Source organism: Solanum pennellii, chromosome 1, assembly GCF_001406875.1.
Source record: "Solanum pennellii chromosome 1, SPENNV200".
NCBI classification, from domain to species: domain Eukaryota; kingdom Viridiplantae; phylum Streptophyta; class Magnoliopsida; order Solanales; family Solanaceae; genus Solanum; species Solanum pennellii.
The window spans coordinates 15,344,614-15,362,079 of record NC_028637.1 but is presented as its reverse complement, the minus strand read 5'-3'; the positions used below and the strand labels follow the sequence as shown (position 1 = coordinate 15,362,079).

Sequence of the window (17,466 nt, the reverse complement as noted above, 5' to 3'; positions counted from 1 at the left end):
AAAAATACGTAAAAATACTATAAATTACAAAACATAAAAACTTAATATATTTAAAGTCAATTTAATTTACTATCGAATGTCTATCTATGCACCAGTAGACACATAAACTTGAATGAGTAGACACATGAGTCCTTCGTGGCACAACACACGTAAGACAAAAAATGACATATAGGACATGTGTGTCTATTAGTTCAACTCTATACAAGTTTAAGCGTTTACTTGTGCACACCTAAAGTTGAAGGGTATAAATGTGATTTGAAGCCAATTTAAAGGGCATATTTATGTATTATGCCTTGATAATATTTTTGACATTTATTTTTTAAAAGACATATTACATAAATATGACACTTAATTTGTTCAGCGGACAACTATGCCCTCCAACTGCACAGGTATAAACTAAAACATATATGAAATTAAACAAGTAAACACACGTGTTCTACATGATATAATACACATAGGATACCACATAGGATACAGAATTGCAATGTCGTGTACAATGTAGGATGAATGTGTCTATTTGTTAAAATTTATATAAGTTTAAGTGTCTACTTGTGCACACCCAAAGTTAAAGGTCATAGTTGCCAACAGACATCAAATTAAGGATCATGTTTATGTATTATGCCTTTTTTAAATAGTTCATGTAGGGGAATATATGATCCTGGTAGCAAAGTTCAAGGTATATTTTAATCTTTTACATTCATAAATTGTTTTTTGACGTCTTTTATTATCATTATTCAAATTTCTTATTCTTATTTAATTTTTTTATTTCATTCCTTAGTGTAAAGAAAAAGAAATAAAACTAATTCTTGTGGCTATATTATAATTTAAAACTGTTATAAAATGGGAGAAAAATACAATAATACTAAACAATAAATGGAAGTCAAATATGATTGACAAATATAGAGTAGACAATATTCTTAAAATCTATTTTGTTGTGTATTTTCTAAGGGTAAAGATCATCCTTTTATAGGATATTTAAATCATCCATTTACATTATTAGATAATACGTTACAATAATATTTAATTAATACAATAAAATATATACATTACGTTAGGATAGATTAAAGAAACATTCAGACAATGTAGTGAATTTGTAACACTCCCCCTTGGATGTTTATATATAATGTGTCTCGTTAAAACCTTACTAGGAAAAACTCTTTGGGAAAATCCTAGAAAAGGAAAAAGAGTACACACATCTTGTAATACGCTTTGAGTGCTACCTCATTGAAAATCTATCCAGGGAAACCTAATGGGAAAAAATCATGGCTAAGGGAAAAAGAATACAACGCGTATTTGCTCCCCCTGATGAAAAACTTATTTGATATCTTGGAGATGACGCATCCCAATCTTATATCTTAGCTTCTCAAATGTTGACGTTGGCAATAAGTTAGTGAATAAATCTGCAAGATTATCACTCCAACGAATCTGTTGAACATTTATCTCACCATTTTGTTGAAGATCATGTGTGAAAAAGAACTTAGGTGAAATATATTTTGTTCGATCTCCTTTGATATATCCTCCCTTTAATTGTGCTATGCAGGCATCATTATCTTCATACAATATTATTGGAGACTTTTTTTGCACAAGAAGACTACATAACTTCAAAATGTGTTGAATCATTGATTTAAACAATACACACTCTCGACTGGCTTCATAAATGACTATTATCTCAGCGTGATTTGAAGAAGGAGAAACTATTGTTTGTTCATCGAACGCAACGATACAGTTGTACCTCCATAGGTGAATAATTAGCCTGTCCGATATCAGGATTTATGCGGATCAGACAAATACCCTGCATATGCATAATTGATTAATTCTGACTTGGATGCATTAGAATATATCAATCCCATATCAATTTTTCCATGAAGATATCTAAATATATGCTTAACACCTTTCCAATGTCTTCTTGTTGGACATGAGCTGAATCTTGCTAATAAACTTACTGCGAAAAAAAATATCTGCTCGGGCTTGTTGGCAAGGTACATTAGTGCCCCAATAGCACTGAGATATGGTGTTTCATCACCAAGAACCTCTTCACCACTTTCTTGAGGTCGGAATGGATCTTTATTTATATAAAGAGATCTCACAACTATCGGAGTACTCAATGTGTATGATTTATCCATATAAAATCTTTTCAAAACCTTTTCAATATATGTTAATTGATGGATAAATATTTCATTTATCAAATGTTTAATGTGAAGGCCAAGACAAAATTTTGTCTTACCAAGATCTTTCATTTAAAAATCTTTCTTCAAACACTCAACGACTTTTGAAATCTCTTTAGGAGTTCCATTAATGTTCAATTTATCAACAGAAACATATATTATTACAAATTCATATTAGACCTTCGTGTAAAAATACAAGGACAAATAGGGTCATTCTTTTACCCTTCTTTTAGCAAATATTTGCTAAGACGATTATACTACATTCGTCCTGATTGTTTTAATCCATATAAGAATTTCAGAAGCTTTATTAAACAACTTTGTTTTGAATTTTTATATGCTTCAGACACTTTGAGTGCTTCAGGAATTTTCATAAAAATATTATCGTCTAGTGAGACATATAAATAAGGTGTGACAACGTCAATTAGATGCATTTCAATCTCTTCATGAACTGTCATATTTATCAAATACGGCAAGGCCATGTTGTTCAGTTTGAAGCCTAATCCAACAAGGTATGAACCAAGTGACGGGCCTAAAGGTAATTGCATCTACCACAGGAGAATACTTCTCCTCATAATCAATGTCAGACCTTTGTGAAAATCTTTGTGGCACAAGTCATGCTTTATAGCTTACGACTTTACCACTTTCATTACATTTTTGCACAAAAACCCATTTATGCCCCATTAGCTTGACACCTTCAGGTATTCGAACTACTGGTTCAAAAACATCACGTTTTTCAAGTAAATCCAATTCTGTTTGAGTTGCTTCCTTCCATTTTGGCCAATCATTTCTTTGCCTATATTCTTTGATATATCTTGCTTCCAAATCCTCATCTTGTTTCATTATTTCAACTGCAGCATTATAGGCAAAAATATTATCCACCATAAATTTATTTTGATTCCACCCTTTTCTCGTCTTTTGTCTTTGTCTTCCTGGCCTTGATTATTTTTTCTTATTTCAAACTGGCCATGTGCTTCAATCGCGTATGCCTCCGGTAATGGAGCACTTCCAACAGGACGGGCTTCGTGATTTTCATCAAAAGGTCATTATGTTGCTCAGCCACCAGAACAGACTAGATCAGTTCAGAGTATTTCTGAAAATCTTTTTCACGATATTGCTGTTGTAATATCATATTAGAGGCATGGAAAGTAGTTAGTGTCTTTTTCAACATGTCCTCATCTTTAATTGTTTCCCCGCATAATTTCAATTGGGAAGTTATTCTAAATACAACAGAAATATACTCAATTACGGTTTTATAATCTTGAAACCGTAAGTGAATCCCCTCATAACGAGCCCTTGGTAATACCATTGCCTTAAGGTGGTCATACCTCCCTTTAAAACCTATCCAAAATTCAACTTGATCTTTCACTGTTAGGTATTCAACCTTCAGGCTTTAATCAAGATTATGACAAAGAAAAATCATTGCTTTCGCTTTATCCTGACTTGATGTCATATTTCCTTCGATAATACTATCACCAAAACCCTTAGAGGTAAGGTGAATTTCAGCATGAAGTACCATGACAAATAATTCTTTCCAGAAAATGTCAAGTGCCACAAATGAAAGTTTTTACAAATTTGACATGATGAACCTATCATAAAATAATTGAGTAAATATTATGATGCTGGTTTATTTATAATAAATTGTAAATAATGTTCAAATGATAAATTATAATATGATTATATAATAAATTATATGTTACATGCATGCACATTGACTTAAAAACGTATAAACAATTGACGTATTGAAACAATAGATTTAATATGTAATGTTAATTGTTATACAATATAACGCCAATTTTTTTCTTAAGAGTTTGAAGTCATATTCAATACAATAATATTCTTTTTTATGACACACGCCAATATATTATCATAATGCATGAAAATAGTTATCTTAACTAGCATTCTGTCACGACCCGAAATGGGTGTGATGGCACTCGTCTTATCCCACCAAGACAAGTCAGCCTAAAATCCAATATCTAACAAAGTGCGGAAGTAAATGACAATCCAACAACAATTTCTATAAAATAAAACCAAGTCATATTAATTCAATCCCCAAAACCAGGTTGTCACGTGCACAAGCCTCTAATGTAAAAATTAGAATTGGAACAAAATAGAAATCTAAATGAAGTTGTCTTTCAAGTAAAAACAAAGTCATAAACTGGAGTAGGAAAGTTCGCTGAGATGACAAGCAGCTACCTCACAATCCTCCACAAGATGCCTCGGAAACGAAGAGAATGGAAGGTATCACAAAAATCCCAGCTCGTAACCTACAAAAAATTGTAGAAGCAAGGGGTGAGTACAAAACCACGCGGTACCCAACAACCAAACCTCTAAACACAAGTTAATTGAACAAAATACTGGTACTCCTTACACCCTATCTAAACCTTCACGCTAAAGCCTAACAGTTTACCAAACACACCACTCAATAACCACACTCTATCAGTTTACACATTCTCAATAACAACTCAATATTCAACAATCACAAAATTCACAGAGAAACAATCACAAGATCAGCAAAACACATGTTCAAGTTCATCAATAATAAAATGTGCAATGCCATGAGATGCAATGTCAAATATCGTGATGCATGTCTTTCTTAACGATACACACCCGCTGTCTCTCAGTCCGGGACCCATGGGGGACATATCTGTCCATGCATCTGTCGCGGCGCACGACACGACCCTCGATAATAGTAACCTTCGCGGCGCGCGATACGTCCCTCGAAATATAATATCCATCGCGGCGCGCGATACGACCCTCGAAATGATACATCCTTATACCACAATCATGTCTCAGATACAATGCAATTGACATGCTCAAATGAAAATGAGGAGATAACCATTTTGATAACAAAACACAATTTACAGCAAGGAATACAACACTAACAAATAAGCAACAAGTCTCCAAATCGTTCTCAACACCACACAAGGAAATACACGAATTTCATACGCTTAACAAGAGTTTAGAAATCCACTTGCCTTAGCCAATCGAATAATTACTCTTGGACTTGAGCCTTCCCTTTCCGTTGAGCTTCTGAACCAATGGAATCTATTCAAGTATATATTCAAAACAAGGTTTCAGAACTAACAACACTCACACTTTTATGTATTTAATCTTAACCTTAAAAATTCACCCAAATTTATAATCTGGTTTGTAGTTCTTGATGCCAATTAACATTTCAACTATCACAACCCCAAATGATATTTATATAATACGATAGATCTAATATTTAATTACCGATCTTAATATACCAAAACATAACTCATAATGTGATAAAAATAAGAAATTAAATTAAATTATCTGTCATCCACGGAAAATCACCGCCTTGAGCCTAAGACTACTTCTGCCCTCACTGTATCTCCATTTTTTTTAATTCCTAATTACTAACCACACATAATGTAGCAATCACTATCCAAGAATTTGCATTAGTTTAATCATAAAATTTTCCCAGGAGCCACGTTAATGAGCAACCCATTAATTTCCTCACATAATAGCATGCATGCCATTTGTTTTTTGTCTTTTTCTTTAATTGTTTTTTTTTCTTTCCAGCAATACACTAAATTGTTTATATAGTCAAAGTAACCAAATAATCACAACTAAGCATTAAATACCCACTAACAATTGATTCAAATATTTTCAAAACTTTTCAACTATTCACGTGATTTCTTATTCAAATTCTTCTTCTTTTTTTTTTATTCACATGCAATCTTCATTCTTTGTTATACACATATATATATAATTAACTATATAAAATTGATATGTATGCACATCTATGTGCAGAAATCAAGATAATTAAAGGAAAAGAAAACTTACCTAGCAGTTCGTAAGCCGCAGAGAACCCTTCGCCCCCTTTTTTTTGTTTTCCTTATTTGAATTTATTAAGTACTAATTGTGATAGGTTTTACCCACATATTTTATTAAATAAAGGCTAAATAGTATAGGGTCTTAAATAAATTATCACTTTAGCCCATAAACTATCGATTAATTAACTCAAGTTAAGCAAATATTCAAAATTTCCAAAAATGACCTTCCGGGTCATTACATTATCCACCACTAAAAATCATGTTCGTTCTCGAACATAGAGTAAAAGTAATTACCTGAAGCTTCAAAAAGTTGAGGATATCGGGCACGCATGTCAGACTTTGTCTCCCAAGTTGCCTCTCCCACTGATCGGTGCTTCCATTGCACCTTCACTGAAGCAATCTCTTTGGTCCTAAGCTTTCGAATTTGCCTATCCAAAATAGCTATAGGCTCCTCCTCAAATGTCAAGTCTGGACCCAGCTCCACAGAATCGAGTGAAATCACATGAGATTCATCCGGAATATACTTCCGAAGCATAGAGACATGGAAAACAGGATGAACTGCCGACAAACTAGGTGGCAAGGCCAACTTATAGGCCACCTCTCCCACTCGGCTCAAAATCTCAAAAGGTCCAATGAACCTAGGGCTAAGCTTGCCCTTCTTTCCAAACCTCATCACACCCTTCATGGGTGATACTCGAAGCCAAACATGATCACCCTCCATAAACACCAAGGCTCTAACTCTCCGGTCTGCATAACTCTTCTGTCGACTCTGAGCTGTCAATAATCTATACTGAATCATACGGACTTGCTCCATAGCATCTCTAAGCAAGTCTGTATCCAAAGAGTCCATCTCCGCCGAATCAAACCAACCAATCGGAGACCTACACCGTCTTCCATACAACGCCTCAAATGGGGCCATCTGGATACTAGAGTGATAACTGTTATTATAGGCAAACTCCGCTAAGGGTAAATGTTGATCCCATCTAGCACCAAAATCGATCACACACGCTCGAAGCATATCTTCCAATACCTGAATGGTCCGCTCAGATTGACCATCTGTCTGAGGGTGAAATGCCGTACTCATATCTAACTGAGTACCCAGACCATGTTGTAATGCCTTCCAGAAATGAGAAGTAAATAGTGAACCTCGATCTGATATGATAGAAATAGGAACTCCATGTAGTCGCACAATCTGACTGATATATAGCTCAGCTAACTTTTCTGCTGTATACTTCACCCGAACCGGGATGAAGTGGGCAGACTTGGTCAGCCTATCAACAACAACCCAAATAGAGTCATAACCACCCACTGTGGTAGGCAAACCCACAACAAAGTCCATAGTAATCCGCTCCCACTTCCAAGTAGGAATAGGCATCCTCTGAGATACACCCCCGGGCCGCTGGTGCTCACACTTGACCTGCTGGCAAGTCAAACACCTCGAAACAAAGTCTGAAATATCTCTCTTCATCCCACCTCACCAGTAATGCTGACTCAGATCATGATACATCTTCGCCGCTCCCGGATGGATGGAATACCGAGAACAATGGGCCTCCTCAAGAATCAATCTAATCAAATCGCCTGTCCTGGGCACACAAATTCTGCCTCCGATCCGCAAGACGCCATCAGAATCAAGGACAGCCTCCTTAGCTTCCCCTCTCAATACTTTGTCTCGAATGAGACATAATTTTTCATCATCAAACTGGTGTGCACGAATCTGCTCGACTAAAGAAGATCGAGCCTCAATAAAAGCAATCATCCCATCACTCTCTTCTGAAATCTGCAAGCGGACAAGACTGTTAGCTAATATCTGCACATCTCTAGCCAATGGTCTCTCCTCAATACTAAGCGCTGCAAGACTCCCCATGCTAGGAGTCTTCCTACTCAGAGCATCGGCCACAACATTGGCCTTTCCTGGATGATACAGAATGGTCACATCATAGTCCTTCAGCAACTCAAGCCATCTCCGTTGCCTCAAGTTCAAATCCCTCTGGCTAAAGATATACTGAAGACTCCGATGATCAGTGAAGATCTCACAATGCACTCCATACAAATAATGACGCCATAACTTAAGTACAAATACCACAGCCGCCAACTCCAGATCATGAGTAGGGTAGTTCTTCTCATGGGACTTCAATTGCCTAGAAGCATAAGCAATCACTTTCCCCTTCTGCATCAACACACCACCCAAACCAACTCCTGAAGCATCACAATACACAGTAAAGTCTACACCTTCCTCAGGTAGAGTCAACACAGGAGCAGAAGTCAACAAAGTCTTGAGCTTTTGAAAGCTCTCCTCACACTCATCAGACCACTGAAAACCCACATCCTGTCGAGTCAATCTAGTCAATGGAGCTGCAATAGTAGAGAAACTCTGAACAAATCGTCGATAATAGCCTGCCAATCCCACAAAACTCCTAATCTCAGTAGGTGAAGTAGGTCGCGTCCAGCCTCTAACTGCCTCAATTTTGGCCGGATCTACTCTAATACCCTCCTTGGACACCACGTGTCCCAAGAATGTCACAGAAGTAAGCCAGAACTCACACTTTGAGAACTTGGCATACAACTTCTCTTCTCTCAACCTCTGAAGTACAATCCTCAGGTGTCGGACATGGTCCTCCTCAGTCTTAGAGTAAACCAAGATGTCATCGATGAAAACAATCACAAAAGAATCAAGGTATGGTCGAAACACCCCATTCATCAACTCCATGAATGCTGCAGGGGCATTAGTCAATCCGAAGGACATCACTAGAAACTCATAATGCCCATACCGGGTCCGAAAAGCTGTCTTAGGGATATCTGATGCCCTAATCTTCAACTGATGATACCCAGACCTCAAATAAATTTTATAGAACAATGATGCTCCCTGTAACTGATCAAGTATGTCATCAATACGCGGAAGAGGATACTTATTCTTCACTGTTACCTTGTTCAACTGTCTTTAATCAATACACATTCTCATAGTCCCATCCTTCTTCTTCACAAACAATACAGGGGCACCCCAAGGTGATACACTAGGGCGAATAAAACCCTTACTCAATAAATCCTGCAACTGATCCTTCAATAATTTCAACTCTGCTGGGGCCATACGATATGGAGGTATAGAAATAGGTTTGTTCCCGGCTCCAAATCAATAGCAAAATCGATATCCCTATCGGGAGGAACACCTGGAAGATCAGAAGGAAATACATCGGGAAACTCCTGAACCACGGGAACAGAGTCCATGGGAGGTGGTTCAACACTAGTATCCCGAATAAAAGCTAAGTAAGACAAACACCCCCTCTCCACCAATCTCTTAGCACGGATAAAAGAGATGACCTTGCTTGGATAAGAACCACTAACACTCTTCCACTCAACCCTCGGAACACCAGGCATTGCTAAAGTCACAGTCTTAGCATTACAATCAAGGACAACATGATAAGGAGAAAGCCAATCCATACCCAAGATAACATCAAAGTCCACCATTCCCAGAATGATTAAGTCTACCCAAGTGTCATACCCAGCCAATGAAACAAGACAGGATCGATACACTCGATCCACCACTAAGGGCTTACCCACGGGTGTAGAAACACGAATAGGGACAGTCATGCTATCACATATCATATCAAATTTAGCAGCAAAATACGTAGACACATAAGAGAATGTAGAACCTGGATCGAACAACACAGACGCAGGTCGATGGCATACTGGGATGATACCTGTAATAACAGCATCGAAGGTCTCCGCCTCAGGTCTCCCGGGGAAAGCATAGCAGTGGCCTCCTTGTCCACCTCCATCCTGGGTGGTACCTCTACCCCCACTCTGCTGAGCTGCAACACCACTACTAGAAACTCTATCACCTCTACCTGACTGAACTCTGCCACGACCTCTACCCTGTGGTGCTGGTGTGGTCTAGTCTGGAATGAAGAATTAGGTCGAGGCCCACCACGACCCCTTTGAGATGTACACTGCCACATTAGATGATCGGGATCTCCACAAGTAAAACAAAATTTCTGACCTGGGAACTGCTGTGTGGACCCTGAAGCCCACTATAATTGCCTCGCCTTGTAGGTCGCTGCTGTGAACCGTACGAGACCTGACCCGGGCACTAAGAACCCCTAGATGTCTGGCCACCCTCAAATATCCGCATAGATGCATGAATAGGTCCCCGCTGCTGAAAACAACCACTCACTCTCTGTGATCCCCTACCTCCAGATGAGGCACCCTGAAACTGACCTGATATACGAGCTCTTTTAGGGTCCCCAAACTCCTCCCTCTCCATCAATTCCGCCTCTTTAGTGGCGCTCACAATAGACTGGAAAGAAGTCCCCTCCCTAGATGTCCGAAACACAGCTGACCTGATAGAGAAAGTCAATCCCCTCACAAATCTGCGGATCCTCTCTGTCTCATTTTGAATAATGGCCAACGCATGCCTAGACAACTGGCAAAAACGCGCCTCATACTCTGTAACCGATAAACCATCCTGTCTCAGACTCTCAAACCTCAAGCGACTCTCCTCTCTCACGCTCCATGGGATAAAACGATCTTGGATTGCGCTAGCAAACTGCTCCCAAGTCACTAGAGGAGATCCAACTGGAAAACATCCCGAATAAGTCCTCCACCAGTCTCTCGCTGGTCCACGAAGCTGGAGTGTAGCATATCTAACCCCATGTGACTCAGCTAATCCAACCACCTCTAGTAACTCTCGGCAGGTAGTTAGAAACTCATGAGCGTCCTCGCTCTTCCCACCCTGAAACTGAGGTGGGTCCATCTTTCGAAATCTCTCATACCTACGCTGCTCATCCTCTGTCAGAACAACCATCGATGCAACTTGACCCCCAACTGCTGGTGCAATATCATTCTGAACCGCGGGATCTACTGGTAGTTGCCCCACCGCATCCTGAACAACTGGAGCTTGTTGCTGCTCTTGGGTCTGAGCCCCCTCTCTAGTACGAGAGTCATGTGGTGTGGTAGTCGCACCACCACCCTGAGAAAAGCCCTCTAGCACACTTAACACCCTCAATAGTGTATCCTGAAGCAAGGGTGTGACTACAGGATCTGGAGGAACCTGGTCCTCTCTGCCATCAACCTGAGGTTCTGTAGAGACCTCTCTAGCACGACCTCTCACTGGTGCTGCTCCACGTCCACGACCTCTGGCTACTGTCGTACTACTAGCACGACCTCTAGCTCGAGATCTACCCCTACCTCTAGCTGGGGCCTCAACAACTGCCTCGGGAAGTGCCTCCCCTCTACCACCAGTAACATTAGTTCTAGTCCTCGTCATCTGTCAAAAGAGTATACAACAACTCAGTACTAAAGAAGGTGACTACGCACGATGAGAAAGAATGAAACCAAGTCATATTAATTCAATCCCCAAAACCAGGTTGTCACGTGCACAAGCCTCTAATGTAAAAATTAGAATTGGAACAAAATAGAAATCTAAATGAAGTTGTCTTTCAAGTAAAAACAAAGTCATAAACTGGAGTAGGAAAGTTCGCTGAGATGACAAGCAACTACCTCACAATCCTCCACAAGATGCCTCGGAAACGAAGAGAATGGAAGGTATCACAAAAATCCGGGCTCGTAACCTACAAAAATTTGTAGAAGCAAGGGGTGAGTACCAAACCACGCGGTACCCAACAAGCAAACCTCTAAACACAAGTTAAGTGAACAAAATACGGGTACTCCTTACGCCCTATCTAAACCTCCACGCTACAGCCTAACAGTTTACCAAACACACCACTCAATAACCACACTCTATCAGTTTACACATTCTCAATAACAACTCAATATTCAACAGTCACAAGCTTCACAGAGAAACAATCACAAGATCAGCAAAACACATGTTCAAGTTCATCAATAATAAAATGTGCAATGCCATGAGATGCAATGTCAAATATCGTGATGCATGTCTTTCTTAACGATACACACCCGCTGTCTCTCTGTCCGGGACCCATGGGGGACATATCTGTCCATGTATCTGTCGCGGCGCACGAAACGACCCTCGATAATAGTAACCTTCGCGGCTCGCGATACGTCCANGATACGACCCTCGAAATGATACATCCTTATACCACAATCATGTCTCAGATACAATGCAATTGACATGCTCAAATGAAAATGAGGAGATAACCATTTTGATAACAAAACACAATTTACAGCAAGGAATACAACACTAACAAATAAGCAACAAGTCTCCAAATCGTTCTCAACACCACACAAGGAAATACACGAATTTCATACGCTTAACAAGAGTTTAGAAATCCACTTGCCTTAGCCAATCGAATAATTACTCTTGGACTTGAGCCTTCCCTTTCCGTTGAGCTTCTGAACCAATGGAATCTATTCAAGTATATATTCAAAACAAGGTTTCAGAACTAACAACACTCACACTTTTATGTGTTTAATCTTAACCTTAAAAATTCACCAAAATTTATAATCCGGTTTGTAGTTCTTGATGCCATTTAACATTTCAACTATCAAAACCCCAAATGATATTTATATAGTACGATAGATCTAATATTTAATTACCGATCTTAATATACCAAAACATAACTCATAATGTGATAAGAATAAGAAATTAAATTAAATTATCTGTCATCCACGAAAAACCACCGCCTTGAGCCTAAGACTACATCTGCCCTCACTGCATCTCCATTTTTTTAATTCCTAATTACTAACCACACATAATGTAGCAATCACTATCCAAGAATTTGCATTAGTTTAATCATAAAATTTTCCCAGGAGCCACGTTAATGAGAAACCCATTAATTTCCTCACATAATAGCATGCATGCCATTTGTTTTTTGTCTTTTTCTTTAATTGTTTTTTTTTCTTTCCAGCAATACACTAAATTGTTTATATAGTCAAAGTAACCAAATAATCACAACTAAGCATTAAATACCCACTAACAATTGATTCAAATATTTTTAAAACTTTTTAACTATTCACGTGATTTCTTATTTAAATTCTTCTTTTTTTTTTATTCACATGCAATCTTCATTCGTTGTTATACACATATATATAATTAACTATATAAAATTGATATGTATGCACATCTATGTGCAGAAATCAAGAAAATTAAAGGAGAAGAAAACTTACCTAGCAGTTCGTAAGCCGCAGAGAACCCTTCGCCCCCCCCTTTTTTTTTTTTCCTTATTTGAATTTATTAAGTACTAATTGTGATAGGTTTTACCCACATATTTTATTAAATAAAGGCTAAATAGTATAGGGTCTTAAATAAGTTTTCACTTTAGCCCATAAACTATCGATAAATTAACTCAAGTTAAGCAAATACTCAAAATTTCCAAAAATGACCTTCCGGGTCATTACACATTCTATCAGATTACTTTAGTAATTAATTTATAGTTATAAGTTAGTAAATCACATAACAATATAAATCTATAACGTATTGATTATTATGCCAAATAAAGTATCATAATAATAGCTAAATCAAGTTATATATGCAGTAGTAAAATTGTAGATTAAAGATTTATGCAAGTCCTATTAGAGATGTTATAAACACACATATATATACCTGACTCTGAAAGAAAGTTGATTAACTTTCTTTTAGGAATTAATTTAGAATTAAGTATGTCTCAGTTGTTTAGAGACGCATGTTAACGTGTTATAAAACGAGAGAAAAATGCAATAATACTAAACAAGAAATGGAAGACAAATAATAATGAGAAATATAAAGTAGACAATATTATTTTATCACTTTTGTTGTGTATTTCCTAAGGGTGGAAGATCGTCCTTTTATAGGATGTTTAAATCGTCCTTTTACAATATTTGATAATATGTTTCTATGATATATAATTAATATAATAAAGTGGATTTCTAACAAAAACAATTTTTTACGTTACTGTTATTAAATTTTGTATTTGAAAAAATAATTGGGCCGTATATGACAAAGTTTACAAGAAAATTAGTGAAACATAAAAAATTTGACCATAATAATAAATTTAAGAAAAAAAGGACAAATGTACCCAAACTATCATAAATGGTATACAAATACCCTCAATCATATTTTTGGGACATTGGTGACCCTGACATCCAAATTTTAATGCGTATGTACTAAATAGGAACCATCTAAGCAACTAATCAAATATGAAAAAAGTAATTTAGTAATTTCTATATTTTATGAACAATGCGTTGAGACCATTGTATTCACACTCAATTGGAGAAAAGAGGTAAAATAAAAGGTTATAAATATAGTTTTAGGGAATCGAGTTATTAAATAGTTTAAGTGAATATTTTTTATTTTTTTAAATTTTATTAAGAAATAAAAATTTAATGTTTGTAAGTTTTAATGAAAAAATTAATTAAATAGGTTGGGTCACTTTGTAAGTAAAACATTCATAGTTGAGTGACTTAGAAAGTGAAACACTTATAGTTGAGTGCTTTCTGAGAAAAGAACTAATAGTTGAGTGACTTTTGCATTTAAAATCATAGTTGTGTTACTTTCTGAGCAAAGAGTGCTTAATTGAGTGATCACATGAGATATTAACTATTTTTGTCACTATGAACACCTTTCTTTTGCAATCTTTCGAAATGTCTTGATGTCGATCAACACTCTACATAATAACTTCAATCCTTTGTGGTGAAGGAAAGCGAAGAGATTACAAAATATTATACAAAAAATTTAGAACAAAAAGTTGAAAAGTAGAAATACTGCACTTTCGATATCCCTCAGTTTACTAAAACAGGAACAATCTAAGCAACTAATCGAATATGAAAATAAATAAAATAATCGGACTGTTCAAAAATGGACAATAATCAACCAAGAAATGCCAGACGTGTGTAATTGCAACTCAAATGATGAAAATATCTGTTACTTCCTATTTTCTGAGTTCGATAGCATTTGAGTTGTATTATTCTTTTCTATCAATAGTGACATCAAAATTCCATATCGGTGCACAGGGAATGTGTTCATACCATCCATACAGATTCAGATTGTGTATAGATATTTTTGATTTTCTGATTCACCATCCATGTACAGAGGTGGTGTAAACAGGGGCGGACTTAAAAATTACGTCGTACATTTAAGGTATTTTAAAAATTTTATGTTTATATATTTTTTTTTGAACCTCTTGAATATAAGATTAGAGATTGACTTAGTGATTTAGGGGTTCAAATCACTACTCTTTTTTTGACCCCCTTAATCAAAATCCTGGATCAACCACTGGATGTGAAGATATGAAAGATTAAGGATTTTAGTTCTTTTAAAATATTGATTAATAACCTGTACATATTTAAAAAAAATGTGTTCGTCATATAGGAGCGTGATGGCAAAAAAGAACATTGTGTGAGTGTGTGTAGGCGCTTGGACATTATTTGGAAATATTTCTCTCTGAATATTATTTTAGTGGAACAGAGGGAAGTAATTCGCGATACATATAAATTTTGTTTGTATAATTTGCTATACATATATAAAGAAATCAGTTGTGTAATTCGCTATACATATACAAAAAATCTATTGTATAATTTGTTTATGTATAAAACGAGAAAGAGAGAAAGACAAAAGAAATAGGCAGGGGAATATTGTGTTGTATAATTATAAGTGTTAGGAAGAAGATACATGTATTTGGATGTGTATATATAATTTTCTCTCGCTTTATACAAACAGAAACACAATTCATACATTTCGTTTCTGTTTGTATAACCGACAGAGGGGAGGGTGGCGAGCGAGATCTGGGAGAGAGGGGAACGAAAATATATGTATATATCTGATTTTCTCCCGCTTTATACAAACACAAGAGTATTTTATACATTTGTGTTTGTATAAAAGCGACAGGGAGCGAGTGAGAGAAGGAGCGAGAGAGGGAGAGCAGCGTGCGAGAGTTTGAGGGAGAGAGGCAACTGACAAACATTTTTCTACATGAAAAAATAAATCAAAGTGTAGTTATAGCATTTAATTTGAATTATTAGTTTGCCATTATATATACAATTTTCCCATAAATAATTATTTAATGAACTCAAATTTTGTTTGCTTGGAATTGTGGCCCATAATTATCGATAAACTGCTTATGCAAATTTTATTCATATTTGAATAAAGATGGTGCAAAATATCAACATGAATATTAACAAACGTAACAAATAAAATGAATCGAAAAAATATAATAAACGTAACTAATGACATGTGAAAGTGCACTTTCAAAATTAACTAATTAAAATCCTAAATTTTGATAAATAAAGATAGTTATTGTTAAACTTATTTAAAATTATAAAAAAATTCATTATAAACAATTAAATAAATAGAACTTAAAATTTATGAATTTTGAAAATGTTAGGTAAAAAGTTGGATGTCAACAACATGCAGCAAGGGACCTAGTCCCCGGGAAGTATGCGAACGAGAAAAGGAGGAAAAGACAAACTTTCAACAGTCTATCAACTGATGTGGTTGCTGCACAATTTTCATGACAAATGGCCTTCATCCACTGACTTTGTCCCAAGGGTTTGTGTCCATTTTAATTTAGTATCTTCTCTAATAACACAAACACATGATTTTGGCAAACAAAAACACTGTCATGCCCCGAGCCTACACACTGGTCGAAACCGGCACTTGAAGACCATTGCTGGTCCCCGAGCAAACCCTTGGTCTAGCTTACTTAATTCATGTTATTACTTACCTTTAAATGGATTATGGATTCAAGGATCATGATATCATGTTTATGGATGATTTCATAATGTTTAGATGTACTCTAGAGTGTTGGAAACAACTAAGAATGAAGGGTACTTCACTTAGGAACTAATACGAAAAGATAGGAAAAGAACGGGGTCTCCAGGGGGTCAGGGCGCTCTATGGGGCGTGGAGCGCCAGAGCATGATGGACAGAGGCTGTCCTCAGGCACTCTGGCTGGTGCGGCGGGCCCGATCCTGGCGGACATACTCTGTCCTGAGGGGCTTTGGCAGCGCGGCGCCACAATGCCCAACAGACGGGTTTTTCGACTTTCTTCTTCGATTTTAATTTCTAAACCTTCCCAATCACCCATGGATACCCCCCCCCCCCAAACACTTAGGATCCCTAAATAACTCATCATCCAATAGTGTAGACCCGAAAACAGTACGGAAACATGGATTAAAACTAATAGAGATCAACAAAAATCAACTAACAAGAACTTCAAACTTTTCGTCAAGAATTTCAAGGTTTACATCCAGTTAACTCTAAGTTTCTGCGAATAATCAAGTTAGAGGGTGGTTAAAAGAACCCACACCGAACGATCTCACATACCTTGTTAGGGATCACCCCCCACGAAATCCACGAATTGAAATCGTAGCATTCTTGTGTCTTCTTGTTTCTTCTCCTTTTTTCTCTTTTCTTTCAAAGCCCTAGCCTATTTTCTAAATGGAAAAACTAATTGGGATCATTTTATACCGTAACTTAAAACCCAAAAAACGAAATTAATAATTAATTTAGGAAAAGATTGAAACACCCTTGACAAATCCGAATTTGCAACTTTTCCCTGCTTAGCAACCAAACTTACGAAATTCAAATCTCTCTCATACTACCTCAAAAAATTGCA

At 36.8% G+C, this 17,466-nt stretch overlaps 1 protein-coding gene across 1 annotated transcript; it reads right to left on the bottom strand.

Annotated features, from left to right (window-relative positions):
* Positions 1–1,705: 1,705 nt before the first annotated feature.
* On the bottom strand, positions 1,706–16,935 carry LOC107017990. The gene is given in 9 exon segments (XM_015218315.2): positions 1,706–1,792; positions 1,944–2,062; positions 2,816–3,013; positions 6,260–8,633; positions 9,251–9,339; positions 9,661–9,853; positions 9,960–10,037; positions 10,134–11,190; positions 16,718–16,935. Coding segments are annotated over 9 exon segments (4,413 nt in total).
* Between the last annotated feature and the right edge of the window lie 531 nt (positions 16,936–17,466).